Consider the following 19237-nt stretch of genomic DNA (forward strand, 5'->3'; position numbering starts at 1 on the left):
CTACACTACACTACACTACACTACACTACACTACACTACACTACACTACACTACTATTGAATTAATATACTGTACAGTGTAAAGTACACTGCACTGCTTTGATTAAAAACTCAGAACCTAATTTCACTCCAATCTGCTTTCAAATAAGAAAAAATATTGATTTTTTGTATTTTAACGTTGCTTATTTGATATTTGTTAGGTACTGTTATGTTCTGACTGTAGAGTGGGTAGAGCTAAGGCTGGTTCCCTGGAGGTAACAACCCTCCCTGAACCAGGTTCCATCCTACTAGAACAATGGACTGTATCCGTCCTACCCCACTCTGCCCTCCCTGGGACGGATTCCCTGTCCCTTCTCCAGGCGGTCAGATCCTACCTTCACTTCTCTCAACTCTCTGCCTGGTACAGTAAGACCGGAGGAACCAGTCCTAGTAATATTCTCATCAGAATTACTATCCCGGGTCAGGAGTTTGCTACTAAGTTCACTAGGGCTCCTGAAGAGCATTACTTCCCGGTGGCAAGCGTCGGATATAAATCTTCAGTTGCCGTCTCGGTTCGTTCTTTGCCCCGAACTGATGACATCCCGCTGGTGGTCTGTTCTCATACTCTGGTCGGAAATGAGGAGAAGAAAGAAGAGGAGAAACTTACTATTGCAGGATCATTATCTTGGAGAGATCCAAGCGATCTCCGGAGATCTCTGGTTCGGGCAAAGTTAGCTGCAACAGAATCTGCTCCAGGTGACATCGGGTGCTCTGGTAGGTTGATAAAATCCGACAGTATGGATAGTATCCTTGGAGACAGCCTCCTGGATCCTCCACAGAGTCTCAGTAAGATGGCACCCAGGAGATATCAGTCTCCATCTAGATGTGGATCTCCTAGCCTGGAGGCTCCAGATCATCTCCTAGGAGGTCGGAGGGAGACCAAAGATATGAGAGGAATCCTACCGACTTATGAGCAAACAATGGCTACTAGATCAGGGGAGGATTCACCAGACTTCAGATTGGATCGACATGATCTTATGCGACGACGAGACATGAACCTGTTCCTGGGTCTTCATCCTAAACTTCTTCACGCTCCTCCCCGTCTTTCCTTACCACCTAACACACCTAGACCATCCCATTCTATTCCATGCAGAGCTGTTACCCCATCTACAGCGATTCCATGCAGTGGTGCTCCCTGTCTGAAGCCTCAACCTATGTCAGACCGACTTCCAAACCATTGCAATATCTCTGGAAAGCATATCTGTGAGTACGATGAGGTTGATGAAGGAGCTAGATCTCTTGATGCAGGTTCCTCCTGTTCTCCTACAGGAGATAATTACAAACAGTCCGAGCTAGGTGCTAAACAGAAGGGTTGGAGCTCTAGACTAGGCCGAACCTCAACTCCATACAGTAGAGATAGCTCCAGCGATTCATCACAGGCTGAGCTAAGACTGAAACCTAAGACTGTGCTCTGTGCAAAAAAGAGTGATGATTCTAACATCAGTTCCTCCGAAATGGAAGATGTTTTGTTCAATTTAAAATCCAGGAGTTCTCCTTCATGTTCTAAAGACCAGGGACGGTCCTCCTTGAAAGATGACTGTCTGGAGGATATCCTCTATCCAACAAAATCTCGTCGTTCTTCCATTGAGGATCTTGTAGATCCGTCGGAGATTAAGATTTCTCCGCAGATAACTCAAGTTTGGAGAGCTGAGGTTTGCAGGAGTCCTTCTTTAGATTCTTCATGGTCCGTTAGATCTGCACTTCATGGGGAAGATCCAAAAGAGGATGAAGGACTTACAGAGCATGTACAAAATGACGTTCTTTTAGGGGCATTACAGGAAGAAAGCCAAGAACTGGCTTGTGTCCCCGCTATTCATTCAGTTAGACAAACCAATACTTATAGTTCAAGTAGTAGTGAGGTTTCTCCCCTCACCCCCGACACTTCTTTAGTTCAGGATCTAGGCAAATCATCCAACCTGGAGAAACCGAACCTGTCTCCGGGCCCTGATTACAACGTGGTTGATCTTTGCCAGGAGTTGGAGAAGAAATGTTTAATTAGTCGACATAATGGGGACAAGGAGAATATTCCCAGCGAGATAACCAATGTAAACGGAACCAACGGATTGACCGGTATGATCGGAGCAAGGTTGAGAAGCTATTCTGAGGCCTCAAGCCCCTTCAAATTTATTAACTATGGAATCCAAACTTTGGAACCCCTTGATATGTCATTTGAGGATTTCTATGATAATTTATCTTTTTCTGTTGAAAGCGTAGATACGGAACCAAAATCAAAATCTGAAAAACGACGCAATTCAATCGAAGATGACACAATTCCATCTGCAAATAAGAAAGCTGCGTTTCGAAAGTCGTTCGACTCGGCAACTTCAATGGTGTTTCACAGCAGGAACGGGCTTCCACTCACCTCTTCGCCGGCTCCAATGCGACGAGGAATAAAATTTGATTTTGATTCGGGGATATCAACGCCGAAAGATATTAAACGCGCGTTGTTTGAGAGTCAAAGTCCCGAGGATTCTTCATTCTGCGGATCAACGAAGAAAAAGAAGCCTGATCCCCGCCGATTGTTATCTACCTCGGCCCCGGCCACCGTCACCGGAAACAACCTACTCGGAAACTTTGAAGAATCTGTGTTGAACGGCCGGCTGGAACCTGTTTCTACCGTAGAGGGATTTACAGCGGAGATTGGAGCTTCTGGAACCTTCCATCCCAGGCATCTTACCTTCCCTGTTACTGTATTCTTCTACACACTCTGTGAGAACTCTAATATTGCCTCACCATATTTGGTAAGAAGTGATTTTATAGAAAACCTAAGAATTTATTTGAGTGCTATAGTTTTGGAAAAGCTCAAAAAGATGCTCAGAGACCAAGAAATATGCATAATTAAGGTTGGTCCTTTCGCCAAAATGTTTAAATTTACGTTCTTTCATTTACAAAAGTGAGCAAATAAAATATACATAATTATTTGAGATGATAAAATGTTTAGGTTTAGAAAGAATCATTTTTGTTTTATATATTAAATACATATAATGTTTAGGGACACATCAACCTGGGTAAGAAGGGATACCGTGTCCCTGAGAAGGGAACTATACAGCTCACCCTGTTCAACCCCCTGGGCACCGTGGTAAAGATGTTCGTCGTGATGTACGATCTCAGCGATATGCCGCCCAACAGCCAGACGTTCCTACGACAACGGACGTTGTATATGCCGGCCGGTCAGTCTGATACACACGAGGATGCCAGGAAATGGTTGAGATATCTTATTCATCTAAGGTACAGTTGCCCGATCAATCTGTGGAAATCGACATTCAAACAATCTTATGTTTTTGTTATGTTTTAAATCTAAAAGTTTTTCTAGTGGCTTGAAATCAACTTATCTACGGTGGCAGGCGATTATTTCAATATATTGAAGACTGCTTTCGATTTCAATTTTAATTTAAATCAAGCATTTAAACAGCATGATTCGCAAAAACATGGAAACAAAGGGTAGCTGTCAATTAGATAAGCTTCTTTTAATAACTTGAAATTCGAAACAAAGCTTGTTTACTATAAAAAACTTTAAAAAAATGTCGTCTTCATTTTATTAATAATATCGCCTACCACTGTTATGAAATGTTCCACTGTTTAATTGTTGTATCTTGTTAATTGGACTATTTATATCGGAACTTGAGTTTGTTACACAGTTTATTGGGTCTTACTACAAATTGAATATTTATTTATTTTATCTATTGTTCACAAAACCATATTTATTTAAAGTTTTGTCGACGACCCTATTAATTTAAAACCTATAATCAAGGATGGGCGAAACAAGTTAAGTCGTTTTTCTTGTGTGTCTTTACTGTTGAACTTGATTTATTCCAGTCATACCTATTCCAAGAAATAATGAAACTGAGGGTCTACTGAAATTTTGTTAACAATCCCTTTGTTAGGTTGACGAGCTCCAGGTCTGGTAAGATCTACCTGCACACTGATGTTAGGATGATTATATTCCGTAAATCTGATCTTGACACAGCTTCAGATCATCAACAGGGGAAGGGATTCGAACTCAGGTGATTTTTTCAGTTTATGGTTCGTCCTTGGTGTTATATTCGTTAGTTCTTAGGTTTGCTCTTCATATTCTACAGGTCTCATTTGATTTGATTCTATTTTTCATTCTGTGGTTTATTTTTTGTCTTACATTCTTTTATTCTTTGTTTTTGTCTTTTTTTCGTTCTTTTGGATTTTATTTCTTAAATTTGTTTATTTTTTTATTTTTTTGTAGTCTATTTTTTGGATTTTTTGGTCTTCTATTCGTTTATTCTTTGGTTTGATGGTTTACTCTTGGTCTTCTGTTCGTTTATTCTTTGGTTTGATGGTTTGCTCTTGGTCTTCTGTTAATTTATTCTTTGGTTTGATTGTTTGCTCTTGGTCTTCTATTCGGTTATTCCTTGGTTTGTTCTTTGACTTTTATTCGTAATTCTTCGGTTTGTTCTTAGTCTTTCATTCGGTTATTTTTAGGTGTGTTCTTGGTCTTTTATTCGTTCATTTTTTGAGTTGTTCTTGATCTTATATTGGGGTTTTCTTTGGATTTTTTGTCTATTCGTTCATTTTTTGAGTTGTTCTTGAACTTATATTGGTTTATTCTTAATTTTTGCACAGTGTTCCTGAAGAGCCAAAAAAAGTTTAACTTGGTATTGCGGAGCAAATTTATCTGGTTTCTGGTTCTCGCGGATGAGGGTGATTATGTATTATTACCTTTTTCAATGTAAATTTTTACGAGTTTCTTCAAGAACGTTAGTAAACTATTTTACTCTTTACAAGAACTTGCATCAAGGATCAAACAAAGAGGGTAAATACCATTTCAAATTCCTAGAGGATGATAGAGGTTTCCATTAACACTGTCAGGGACCATGCAGGAAACCGGTTTCTATCAAAACATATCTCCTTGTCCTGAGATAAGAAATTTATGGAAAATAACTTAAACAGAAAAACGTTACTAAGAATTTAAAATGTGTCTCCAGCTGTACAAGGTGTCTCCAGCTTTACAGGGTGGGGTGTGTGTCTTTAAAAAAAACCTCGATATCTCGCCAGATATTGACTAGAATCGATCAAAAAAATTCTTTAAAGCGGTTTTTTTAATTGAACTGACAAACTTTTATTTTTATTTAAATGAAATACCATGGTCGCCGTGTTTACCAAGACAATGCGACGTCTTTTCAATTTCAACGAGCCCTCATAACAAGTCGTCTTCATTGTATTGACATTAACGACTACGACTTGTAGCATCTTAAATATAAGAAAATTAATAATTTGATTATTTCAGGTCATTTACCCGCGGACCCTCTAACCCCAAGTTTTCTCCTCGAAAATAAACATGGAATTGGCATTATTCACAAAACAGACAATTTACAACCATTTTCAACCAAGGACAAACAAAAATCCTCCAGGCTGATTTAGAACACTGGACACTAGAGTGATCTTTCAAATATCTTTAGTCATATAAATTATATATTATACATATATGTATTTTTCTATTTTAAATCCAAAACTAGGCTTTTGGATTAACAAGTCTTTCATTATTGAACGCATTATTGAACTGCTTGGGTTTGTTATGACCCTTTAGAAAATCAAAATAATTGCAGTACGCTTTAATTGAAGGGTTTATTATTTTATTTGTTCGCTCTTTATGTTATATTATTTTTTATCATTAATTGTTTGCAAAATTGTTACATAAATTTCTGTTTTATTTTTTATTCTTTGATCATTGTCGAATCTTGGCTAAAATTTTCTAAGAACCCTTATATATATATTCTATAGTAAAATTAAATTTACAGAAAAAATTTTATGATAAATGTATCAAATTCTAGTGATTTCATTTCATGTTTAAACGTAAATATATTTTCTTTATAATATTTTTGTATTTCAGGGGATATTAGTTCCAAGACTAACACTTGGCCATTTCTAACACTGAGAAAACGTCCGAGTTCCCTCATTTTTGCTCAGATAATGATGTTTAGGGTATCTAGGGTATCGTTGTGAATCTGACATGTCACTCCATTAGTGGAGATTTTGAAAATATATTTTCAATAGATTAATACATTTTGTTAAAGAAACTCTAGGTTGTAAGCAATAATTATAATTGTTATTATTCTTTTAACTATTACTTAAAGTAAAAGTATCCAGGATTAAATCCTGTAAAAAGGACAGAGTTTGCTCGAAAAATACATCCCGATCGTTAGTGCTACGGTCGGCACCTCCCGGCTCATCATGGCTAACAACTGGCTCAATCAAAGAAACCCACTCAGAAACTTACAATACTTTCCTAAAATGATCATCCTAGGTTTTACGTGTCTTGTACTTCATATGGAATATATAATCTGAGAAAAACCATAATTCAAAATGTAAAATATCAGAAAGATGGGTAAAAAATACATCATGACTGGTTGAAACAGATCCACCTATACAAATTGCACTAGTTTGTTTTTTCCAAAGTCCAAAAAAGTGCCTTTATTTAAATAATAATTATAATTCTTATTTTTTACAAACGCAGCTTTTTTAGTCGTCAAAAACAAAACTTTTGAGAAGAATTGAAAGAACAAACTTAAGTTTAAAATTGTTGCATATTAACAGCTTGAAAGACCTTTCTAGCTCTTCTATTGCTATGGTCCAATCATGTATAAAATACGGTTTTAGAAAACAAGAACATTGCAAAATTATCATGAATTGTAATTCAATTGAACAGTTGAACAATAGTGGTCGGCTAGTGTATATTATATACAAAATAATTTATATTAAGGACTCCAACATATAATGTAAATAAATTATGGAAATGATTTTATACTGTTCTTTTCTCAAACAATTCGTTCTCCTTTTCATAAAAAGTCGGGGGNNGTTGTTCAAGACAATTTTATCAGTACCTGGATATCAGGATAAAGAAATTAACCAGAACTCTGATATCTGCGGGAGAAAAAATTGAACCAGCACTGATATCCAGGAGAAGGACTTGAACCAGAACTCTAATATCCAGGAGAAGGACTTGAACCAGCACTGATATCCAGGAGAAGGACTTGAACCAGAACTCTGATATCCAGGAGAATGACTTAAACCGGAACTCTAATATCCAGGAGAAGGACTTGAACAAGAACTCTGATATCCAGGAGAAGGAATTGAAACAGAACTCTGATAACCAGTAGAAGGAATTGAATCAGAACTCTGATATCCAGGAGATGGACTTGCCAACTCTGATATCCAGAGTCTCTGCTGCTTTAGCCTTACTTACAGTTCGAGCTGCTCCTAGAGCTTCTTTGCTATGTTAGCCTTACTCGCAGTTCGAGCTGCTCCTGAGTCTCTGTTATCATTATTGTTATCCTAACTGTTATCCTCATTGTTGTCATCATTGTCATCATTGTCATCATCATTGTTATCATCGTTGTTATCATTGTTGTCATCATTGTTATCATCATGGTTATCATCGTTGTATTTATCAATGTTGTCATCATTGTTATCATCATGGTAATCATCATTGTTATCTTCATTGTTGTCATCTTGTTATCATCATGATAATCATTAATATTGTCATCATTGTTATCATCATGGTTATCATCATTGTTGTCTACAATAAATCTGTGAAGAGCGGTTCCACAATGAGCGGCGTCTCCATTCTCAGCATCCTCTGGTTTAGCAGTGGTTCCACAACAGGGCTAGCTTCTGCTCTTGAAGTCCTAAGTCTGGCTAGATCCTCTAGCTGCTCCAGATATGTGAAGATTAGCATCTCCAGTCTCAGCTGTAGGCAGCATCTGATATTTTGAATATTCTAGTTTTCCTCTGTATCCCTTGACGAGGTCGACGAGGTCATTGCCCATTGGTATTCTAGTTGCTCCATAATAATTGTGGGTCTCCATTGAGAGGAGATGGAGCTTCTACATACGTTCTAGCTCCTATCCTGGATATCCAAGAAGTCCTAGCTCCTATGTGTCCTGGATATCTATTATAGTTCTCCTGTGTGTCCGGGAAGTCCTATTTCTCCTATTTTCCTGGATATTAGAGTTATGGTTGAAACATTTTCATGGATATCAGAGTTCTAGTTTAAACCAATTTCCTGGATAGAGTTCTAATCTAAATCCTTCTCTAGGATTCCCAGGATAGAATTAAAGTAAATAGTCAGGTAATATCAAAGAATGAAATCTACAAAAATCCCCCTTTCTAAAATTTACTAACCAAACCAAACCTTGCCTCCCCTTGCCTGAGGCAGAATCGAAATCAGTCAGTCAGGTCTCAGCTGACTAACTAGAATACAGGACTGCTACAAATGTTTATCTCATTTCTGTGAATTTATCTCCGTGTTCATTATGTTCTCTTTATTGTTAAGATTAAGTTTTATTTACCATTCCGCGAAGTGAAGAGTGAAGCAGGAAAAAATTCGGGTCTGTCCTAGTAAATCGTATACTAGGAAATTACCAAAAATTCTGTTATTTTTGTTGTTTATAATTTAAATTAGATAACTTATTCTTCTTGGAATTAATCGATTCGAACTCTCTTATTTGTTTGTGACTATTCTTCCGAAACAGATGCTAAATTGAACTCAGAACTGCAGTTGTAAATTTAAATCTATCATATCAAGCAATGCGTGCTTTGTGACTGCCACATGAATTAGTTAATTCATTTTGTTCAAAATATGTGCCTTAAAATGCTCAAGAATTTACGGTATTGATTCCTTAAAAATAAACATATAGGGTCTGTCTTAAATACTAGGAAATTACCGTCATCTCTATGCTCCTATTTGGAACTCTGATGACAAATCTACAAAACTAAACTAAAACTAAACTATTGAATAAACAATTTTATCAGTCCCCTTACGTGTTAATTCCGTATGAGACTGTTAAGCATTGCTTGTTAAACATGTTATCCACGTTTGAGGGCCTTTTAAGAGCATTACAACCTGAAGAATTTCTCATCCCTGACTTCTCAGCAGTGCTTAGGAGACTTAGGATCCTGATCCGTTGGTTCCGCAATATTTTGTCTTCCTGAATCCAAATGCGCAAAAATATGCGGATCCACGGATCCGGATTTAAAAACTGGTTTTCCTCTACATTTAAATTGTTGAATAAAGAGAGATTATAAAATTTCCTGATTTCTTAATGGTTAATCAAGTTTTGGCCTAAAAATAAGCGTCAAAACTAAGTCAAAATTTGCGGATCCGGATCCGCATCAAAATTAATTTGATCCTAAGCACTGAGGCTGAACTACTGAAATAGAGAGAAAATTCTGAAATTCCAAAATACGAATAGTCCTTTTTGATTAAAATAAAAGACTAAATGAGTGTTGCGTAGTTAATTGTACATAGTTAACTGTACGTAGTTAACTGTACATAGTTAACTGTACATAGTTAACTGTACGTAGTCAACTGTACGTAGTCAACTTATGTGAGGTTGGTGTGAATGCTAAAACTAAAAATTAAAAGGAGAATCTTGGCAATACAGATATAGGGGAGAATAAGATTTTTTGTTGAAGCGCTACGCGCACTGACAGTTTCGCTCATCCTTAATAGCCTTGAGCGGGTCGAATGATAAAATCCACTCGTTCCTTTGGTCAAAATTAATGTGTTGCAGAATGGTTATGAACTGCCTGGTTGGGTTGCTGGTGGTGTGCGTGGGACTTGTTCAAGGAAGCTCGGAGCTCATCTTAGGAAAGGTATTAAGCAATGCTGAAGCCTCGCCACAACAACTCTTCCTCCGAGCCTACGGTCACGCGCTTTCACATACAATCTATAGCAAAATTTTATTTAGTTAGCTCACTTCTTTTTAAAAATAATAAACTCATTTTGATGTTTATTGAGCGATCGATTTTTATTTTTTTCGTTATCAACCACATAGTTCCGAAAAATTATTGAAATCTGTAATGGCCTAAGAAACTGGAACGATTATAAATTAACGAATGTTAACGATCATCATATGTAACGACATACGGAACTAACGAAGGGTTTAACAAAATTTAGAACGTAAACGAGCTATACCCACAATTATCATCTGAATCAACAACATTTTTTTTGTTAAAAAATTATTAAATTTGTTGTTGCAAGGCCCGGAAAGAAGTGAATCTGAACTGTACCGGAGAAAATGTTACCTGGAAGAAAAAGGAAAACATCTCCTCCATTGAGTTCAAGAATCTTGAGAAAGGTAAAAGTTAGTTTACAAATGGAGTTTTTAAAATTTAAAGTGACTGTATGCGTAATTTCAACTGACTCAGATCGAGCATTGTCACATTTGCATAGAGGGTCACTTGAGATAACTATTACAGTCTCTTTAGGTAAATATACTGTTCTATATAATATATAAACCCAGAGAACAGAATTTACACAAGAGGACGGAAAAATGAAAGGCAATTGAACTGGGAACAATTTACACTAATTGAACTGGGTACAATTTGCACTAATTGAACTGGGTACAATTTACACTAATTGAACTGGGTACAATTTACACTAATTGAACTGGGCATGATTTACACTAATTGAACTGGGCATGATTTACACTAATTGAACTGGGTACAATTTACACAAATTGAACTGGGTACAATTTACACTTATTGAACTGGGTACAATTTACACTAATTGAACTGGGCATGGTTTACACTAATTGAACTGGGTACTTTTTAAAAACTAGATATTTATTTACGTATCAAGGTTGTTATGGTTTACAAGATTGTTAATATGGCTTTAACACAAAACTTTCTTACGATGTTATCATGTACATACGATTTTAAAACAATAAGGTCGAAATATAATTTTTACAGATACATTTTTTTCGTTTTTTCATGTCTGGATTGCTGGTAATTTCATATTTAAGTATTGATAAAGCAGCAGCTCGAGAGAAAAAACTACATTATACATTAAAGGATAGCATACACTATTGAACTGGGTACAATTTACACTAATTGAACTGGGCATGGTTAACACTAATTGAACTGGGTACAATTTTCACTAATTGAACTGGGTACAATTTACACGAATTGAACTGGGTACAATTTACACTAATTGATCTGGGTACAATTTACACTAATTGAACTGGGTACAATTTACACTAATTGAACTGGGTACAATTTACACTAATTGAACTGGGCATGATTTACACTAACTGAACTGGGCATGATTTACACTAATTGAACTGGGTACAATTTACACTAATTGAACTGGGTACAATTTACACGAATTGAACTGGGCATGATTTACACTAATTGAACTGGGCATGATTTAAACTATTGAACTGGGTACAATTTACACTATTGAACTGGGTACAATTTACACGAATTGAACTGGGCATGATTTACACTAATTGAACTGGGTACAATTTACACTATTGAACTGGGTACAATTTACACTATTGAACTGGGTACAATTTACACGAATTGAGCTTGGCATGATTTACACTAATTGAACTGGCTACAATTTACACGAATTGAACTGGGCACAATTTACACTAATTGAACTGGGCATGATTTACACTAATTGAACTGGGTACAATTTACACTATTGAACTGGGTACAATTTACACTAATTGAACTGGGTACAATTTACACGAATTGAACTGGGCATGATTTACACTAATTAAACTGGGTACAATTTACACGACTTGAACTGGGTATAATTTATACTAATTGAACTGGGCATGATTTACACTAATTGAACTGGGTACAATCTACACTATTGAACTGGGTACAATTTACACTAATTGAACTGGGCATGATTTACACTAATTGAATTGAACTGGGTACAATTTACACTATTGAACTGGGTACAATTTACACTAATTGAACTGGGTACAATTTACACTAATTGAACTGGGTACGATTTACACTAATTCAACAACCTACCCAGTTAGTTTAAATATTTTTCTTTGTTCAATCCTATCTCAAAAAACCTTGTTTTAAACCAATAATTTTCTTTTTTCAGACGACAACTTGGTTCGGTCTGGGAACGTGCTGACCATCAAAAGGCTGGTTGACGAGAACCTCGGGATCTACGGGTGCTTTGACCAGGAGGACAATCTCATCAAGGAGTTCGACGTAGCGCTTGTCTTCAGGTGCGTGATTAATTGTTTGGCTGGTGGGTAGGTTTGTAATAAATATTGTTGGACGGTTGGTTGGGTGGTTGGGTGGTTAGGTGGACGGTTGGTTGGTTGGAAGGTTGCCTGGTTGGTTGATTTGACGGTGGTTAATCGGATGATTGGTTGGTTGGTAGGTAATTGTTGGCTAGAATCGACATGTTTTTGTTGGGTGGTTAGTTGATTGGTTGGTTGGTAGGTAATTGTAAGCTAGAATCGATATGTTTTTGTTGGGTGGTTCCTCCAATGGGTTGTAAGGAGATTGCAATAATTAGTTAAATGTATTGTTTAATGGTTGATTATTGATTAATTGATCAAATATTTGATTTTAAGTTGATTAAATGATTGATCGGTTAGATTATTAATTGATTAAATGATTTCAGAATGAAGAAGCTTCCCTTGTCTGTTGCTGTAGATATCGGTGGAAATACTAAAGAAGATATCAAATGCGTTGTAACGGTGAGTCTTAATGCAAAATCAACATGTTTAATGAGAGTTTTTTCGAATTACGGAAAATTTTATTTTTTATTTGAAGTAGATTTCCATGCAAAATACTCAAATTTTAATGGAGAAAGGAATTTTAATTTTATTTAAGAGTTTGGTGTCCGAATTTAATGAATTTGAGCCGCGGCTTAAAACTGCCAAAAACTGGTTTCAATTGAGCGCCGGCTTAAATCTTGACAAATTTTGATATGCATAAAGCAATAGTTAAAACATTTTCATTTTTGGAGATCATTTAGGTCATTCGAGGTCGTAAGAGGTCAATAGAAGGTCAAACACTGTATTTTTTGCTACTTCTGTATTCCCAGGGTTCCTAGCTTTCGTTTGATATGAATAAAGCCATAGTTAAATTATTTTCAGTTTTGGAGGTCATTTAGGTCATTAGAGGTCGTAAGAGGTCATTAGAAGGTCAAACACTGGATTTGTTGCGGCTACTGTATTCCCTGGGTTCCTAGTTTTCGTTTGATATGCATTAAGCCATAGTTGAAATATTTTCTATTTGTGGAGGTCATTAGAGGTCATTAAAATTCAATTTTATTTTATTTCAGGAATTTCGATCACTAATTAGGCGTGCAGCCAAAAAATTGGAAGATTTTACCAAAAATGAAGGCAGGCCCCCCCCCCCTTACATCAAATGTGCCATCTCCACCATCCCCTTTTGTTTAAATACCCACCTAAATCAATCGATATTTTAATTGATCAATGATTGCAGGGAGTCCATGAGGTTGAATTCCGTTGGTTTACCCGACCTGAAATGTCTGAACCTGAAAGTGAGTTGACCCCACTGTGTGGAGTAGTTAACGATAATTGTCCAGAGGAGATTAGACCAAACACTGAGGAGGTTAAAGGTACAGATTATAGACAGTATGAATTCAATTGAAATGTAATTTAAAGGGACTGTAAACGTATTTTAACCGATACCATTTTTAAAAAGACCTTTTTGCCCTTTGTCTGGTCAAGGATGAATGAGGATATTCTTATTGGTGTAGCTTAAACTTATTTTTAATTTTGGGTTCTCTATGGAAAAGAGTTGCGGATTTATGATTAGGAGACAGTGATGGATTATGTTAGAATTTAGCATGCTTTAACCAAGATAAAAAAACAAACAATTTCTTCCTCATTGTCACTCAGATGGTGGTTTTAAGGGTACCGTTGTCCATTGGACATTATGGCTACAGTCGCTTTAACAAGGTTTTCGTTATTTTAACGGCAATTTAAAAACGGTTTTATTTTTTCCAATCCAGAGCTAGAGCCAATCATGATCAAACATGATGTGGGACACACTGTATATAATTAAGAATGATATATACTTTGGAGAAAAAAACTCAGCGGGAGCGGTTGAACCAGCGGTTGAGATCTAGCCTAGACTCTACGCAGTTCAGAATAAGAAATGCGCCTTTTTTTTCTCAAATTTAAAATTTGTTCAATCAATAAATTCCTGCTTTTTTCATTCATATTTTTATTCACTTTTTAAAACTTTTTTAGTAGTTAAACACACTTTTTTGCTTTCAACCGCTGGGCTCAAGATTTTTCAGCAACTTTTTTCCTTTTAACTACTTGCACAGGGTTCCTTTTATCCACCATGGAAAATAATTTTTCATGAAAGACGTTCTCTTTCCACCACTGGTTTTAAAATTTTTCGGCAACTTTTTTGCTTTCAACCGCTAGGTTCAGGATTTTTCAGAAACTTTTTTCTTTAAACCTCTTTAATTGCTTTAATTCACGCTAGAAAACAGTTTTTAATGAAAAACGTTTTCAGATTTTTCAGCAACTTTTTGCTTTCAACCACTGGTTTAAAGATTTTTCAGCAACTTATTGCTTACAACCGTTTAAGATATTTCAGCAACTTTTTTGCTGTTAACCGCTGCTTTAAAATTTTAAATCTGGGATATAAGCCAACAAAAAATTATTAAGTTTTAACCCAGCAGTCGAAAGCAAAAATGTTGTTCAAGACAATTTTATCAGTAGTTAAAAGCAAAATGCTCAAACCAGTGGTTAAAAGCAATAAAGTTACTGAAAAATCTTTAAACCAGTGGTTGAAAGCTAAAAAAGCTTTAATATCTTAAGAGCAAAAACATTTACATGAAAAATGATTTCTCTGGTTGAAATAAAAAGTTTTCGAAAATTGTAAACACAGCGGTTGAAAGAAAGAAGTTGTTGAAAAATGTTTACTAAAAAATCTGGAAATCAGCGGTTATAAGCAAAAAAGTAGCTGAAAATTTTAAAAACGGTTGTAAGCAAAATTTTGCTGAAAAATCTTTAAACCAGCGGTTGAAAGTAAAAAAGTTCTGAAAAATCTGAAAACCAGCGGTTGAAAGCAAAAAAGTTGCTGAAAAATCTGAAAATTAGCGGTTGAAAGTTAAAAAGTTGCTAAAAATCTTTAAATCAGCGGTTAAAAGCAAAAAAGTTGCGGAATTATCTTAAACGGTTGTAAGCAATAAGTTGCTAAAAAATCTTTAAACCAGTGGTTGAAAGTAAAAAAGTTCTGAAAAATCTGAAAAACAGCGGTTGAAATCAAAAAAGTTGCTGAAAAATCTTTAAAACAGTGGTTGAAAGCAAAAAGTTGCTGAAAAATCTGAAAACCAGCGGTTGAAAGCAAAAAAGATGCTAAAAAAATCTGAAAACGTTATTCATGAAATATTATATTTCATTTGTTGAAAAAGTGTGATTTAGTGAACAAATTGTAAATTTCTTCTTAATTTCTTATTATGAACTGCGTAGAGTCTAGGCTAGCTCTCAACCGCTGGTTCAACCGCTCCCGCTGAGTTTTTTTCTCCAAAGTATATATCATTCTATAATTAATAAATAAAAAACAGCTGTACCTTTCTTAGCAATCAACTTGTGGAATTTTACAGCACAGACGATTTAAATGGTTTCGATACTAAATTTTCACTTGAAACTGATAACTCTTTTCTAGATTCTAAGAAATCCACGACTCCGAAGCCTGTCCTGCCACTCCTGGAACGAATCACCATCACAAACGGCATTGTAAGAAAGAAAAAATTCTTTTCATCATAGTTATAGTACAGGGCGGAAAATGAAAAGTGACAAACAAACTTTGTATTGCAGGGGGAGGTGGTTTAAGATGTTCAATAGTTATTATGAGAGGGAATGGAAAAGTGCGAACATAATCAAATTACAGAGCAATAACTGAAACGTGCGAACCATATTATTGCAGTGCATGAATGTTGTAAATGAAAAAATAAAGTGTTAAAGAGTGGGGAGGGGTTAAGAGTAAACAGTAAACACACAAAAAAAGCAATAGAAGGGCGAGGAAGCATAAGTGTAAGGAGAGACAAATGACTAAACAAATTATTGAAGGATTAGGAGAGAAAAGCATAAATATTATTAGCTCACAGTGTGACGAATAAAAAATGCAAAATTTATTCTTAATTACAGGGTGAGGAAGGAGAAGTGTACTCCCTGCTCCAGGTAGATAATGCTCAGCTGACGGATAGAGCTGTTTATTCCTGCCGAGCTATTGCTGTTGATAATAAGGTAAACGCAACATCACAGTTTCACATTTACACAAATAATTTACACATTAAGAACCCCCCATCCAGGCTGCTGTTTGGAGCCTAAAGCTTATCATAAATTTCATAATTTGATTTGATTTGAAGGTATAANATGAAAAAAATTTGACAACAAAAGGCAAGGTTTTTTCATTCTTTTCTCTTTAAATTTATTCCTTTTCCATTAAAAATTATTTATTTTTCCCTATTTCGCAAACAAAATCCTTAATAAATTCCCGCTTCGCGTAAACATGCATAACTTCTGGGAAAAATGTGAAGAAAGGAATGTCCATTAAATTGTGTTAAAATAATCCCAAGTAAGCTATAAAACACAAATCTTAAAAACTCTAAATTTTACAAAATTTTGTAAACACTGAACACTAAACAGACCCGTTAAAGAATGTAAATATTCCAGGATATTGTGAACACTCCTATTAAAAAACTCCTATATTGCAGGATATTGCGAACACTCTTTAATCCAGAATATTGTGAACGTCACTGAACACTCCTATTAAAATACTCCTATATTGCAGGATATTGCGAACACTCTTTAATCCAGAATATTGTGAACACTCCTATTAAAAAACTCCTATATTGCAGGATGTGTTGAATATCAACTGTGAAGATGAGATCTACTGTGAGGAATCTGAGACTATTCTCCGTGTGAAAGATCCTCTAGCTGCTCTCTGGCCCTTTATTGGGATTGTCGCGGAGGTAATGTTACTCGGACCTTTTCTTTGCAGCATAATGTCATGGACCTTAAATATTTCAAACTATGAATTCAGGTAGCAAAGATATAGGGACATTAGAAATTTTACTTTGTGGCGAAGACTCAATTCATTTAGATATTTAAACTTTTGTTTTGTAAAAAGCAGAAACTGAGGTGGAGGTTCAGCCAATGAGAGTTTAGGAGGCCAACTTGAACTAATCGAAATTAGTTTCGTCAATTCAAAATATTTAGGTTATTGTTCTCTGTCTTGTCATCTTTATTATTTTTAATTTAGGTTATTGTTCTCTGTCTTGTCATCTTTATTATTTTTAATTTAGGTTTGTTCTCTGTCTTGTTATCTTTATTATTTTTAATTTAGGTTATTGGTTCTCTGTCTTGTCATCTTTATTATTTTTAATTTAGGTTATTGTTCTCTGTCTTGTCATCTTTATTATTTTTAATTTAGGTTATTGTTCTCTGTCTTGTTATCTTTATTATTTTTAATTTAGGTTATTGGTTCTCTGTCTTGTCATCTTTATTATTTTTAATTTAGGTTATTGTTCTCTGTCTTGTCATCTTTATTATTTTTAATTTAGGTTATTGGTTCTCTGTCTTTTTATCTTTGTTATTTTAATTTAGGTTATTGTTCTCTGTCTTGTTATCTTTATTATTTTTAATTTAGGTCATTGTTCTCTGTCTTGTTATCTTTATTATTTTTAATTTAGGTTATTGTTCTCTGTCTTTCATCTTTATTATTTTTAATTTAGGTCATTGTTCTCTGTCTTGTTATCTTTATCTGTGAGAAAAGGCAAAAGGAGGGGAAGGAGGATGAACCAGAAGATGATAATGGGTATAATTAATATTTTTTATTAAATTTATTCAGTTTTTCGATAGATAATTTTTTTTTTCAATTGCAGTTATTTGTGAAAAAGTTTTTTGTTAAATTTTGAATTACTATTTGTATTTAGATCTAAAATATTAAATCATCTCTTTCTTGGCTATTTCTTTATTGGATCAAATTAATTTAATTTTATAAAAATTTACAGCCCTATTCCAGATTACCTAAAATAATATAAACTGATTAATAACTTCAAAGTCCTCTTTGACCTTAGAAAAAGCTTGCGACACTAATTGTAGGTAACCTGAAATTTAGCAATATTTTTTTATAAAACAATAATCATAAAATAGCCATAATCCTGCCATTTCCGAAATGCGGTCCGCAATTGTTTTGCTCTCAAAAACGGTAGAGATATTAAGAATTTTGTTAAAATTACAATTTAATAAATGAAATCATGAAAAAGCCTCGTTCTGAACGAAATCATTCATATTCTCGGTAATTATGAAAGCACAAAAATGGCGGACCACATTTTGGAAATGGCAGAAATAGGGCTATTCTGTGATTATTGTTTCAAAAAAATATTGCTAAAATCAGGTTACCCATGTTGAATGCCGCAAACTGTTTCTAAGTTCAAAGACGACTTTGAATTCATCAAGCTATTCATATTATTCAGGGCTATTCTTTGTAGGATATTAATTTTGTTCAGTGATCCTCAATTTTTTATGAGAAAGTGGTAAAGGGGGGGGGGAGTTATTTTTTATAAATATTTATTTTTTAAACACCCCTGTTGTACCTTTTATTCTAGGTATGCAGGGAATAATCTGTCTTCCAACAGCAGCTTGAGACAGCGGAAATAAATAATCAGCCTTGAACAGTTGGCCGTTTAAAGCTAGCAGCCTGATCCTGGACCAGTTAGCTGATAATAGCTATCGGCTTGATCCTGGACCAGTTAGCCAGCTTGATCCTGGACCAGTTTGCTTATTATTGCTATCAGCCTGATCCTGGACCAGTTAGCTGATTAAAGCTACCAGCCTGACCCTTGACCTGTTAGCTGATTAAAGCAATCAGCCAGCTAGCTGATAAAAGCACGACTAGCAAGCTGATTAAAAGCCTTCAATCCTATGCTAATTTATCAATTATCATAAAACAAATTTACTTATCATCCCTAAACTATCAGTTCAATTATAGTAACTTAACTAATGATTATTTGAACTAGTATGTACAAATCGATTGTTAAAAATTGACTTACTGATTGATGGATTTATTGATTTGTTCCCTTGCACATGACAGTAGTGACGATTTAGATGTTTAAAAATCTAAAATTTTAATAATTGCTTAGACATGGAAAATGTCGAGAAAACAATATTTTAGATTTCGAGTTTTTTTTTTCTTATTGTGGTTAGCTAGCTAGGCACAATATAGATAATGGGCCCTGTAGTATATATATACTCTATGGACGGGGTTGAGGATATTGCATATTGATATGGGGTTTATTTCATTAAAAAAATCCTTTTTTAAAACTAAAAATTAATTTTATTTTGAAAACATTTTTCGAAAATCTTTGTTGAAGTTAATTTGAAAAACAATCCCTTTTTTAAAACTTTTTTAGT

At 35.0% G+C, this 19237-nt stretch overlaps 2 protein-coding genes across 2 annotated transcripts; both read left to right on the forward strand.

Moving 5' to 3' along the window:
- Window positions 1-199: 199 nt before the first annotated feature.
- LOC111713386 (uncharacterized) lies at window positions 200-5828 on the forward strand (the record flags this gene model as incomplete). Its single annotated transcript, XM_023488234.1, is given in 4 exon segments — window positions 200-2779; window positions 3031-3266; window positions 3923-4042; window positions 5296-5828. Coding segments are annotated over 4 exon segments (2985 nt in total), but the record flags the coding sequence as incomplete, so codon positions are not given.
- A 3752-nt stretch (window positions 5829-9580) lies between these two features.
- Window positions 9581-18847, forward strand: LOC111713387 (uncharacterized; the record flags this gene model as incomplete). The annotated part of the gene is given in 10 exon segments (XM_023488235.1): window positions 9581-9662; window positions 10051-10147; window positions 11917-12046; window positions 12451-12526; window positions 13281-13416; window positions 15486-15556; window positions 15968-16066; window positions 16681-16794; window positions 17557-17639; window positions 18433-18847. Coding segments are annotated over 10 exon segments (939 nt in total). The 3' UTR covers window positions 18485-18847.
- Window positions 18848-19237: the final 390 nt, after the last annotated feature.

Source organism: Eurytemora carolleeae, unplaced genomic scaffold (assembly GCF_000591075.1).
Source record: "Eurytemora carolleeae unplaced genomic scaffold, Eaff_2.0 scaffold1380, whole genome shotgun sequence".
NCBI lineage: Eukaryota > Metazoa > Arthropoda > Copepoda > Calanoida > Temoridae > Eurytemora > Eurytemora carolleeae.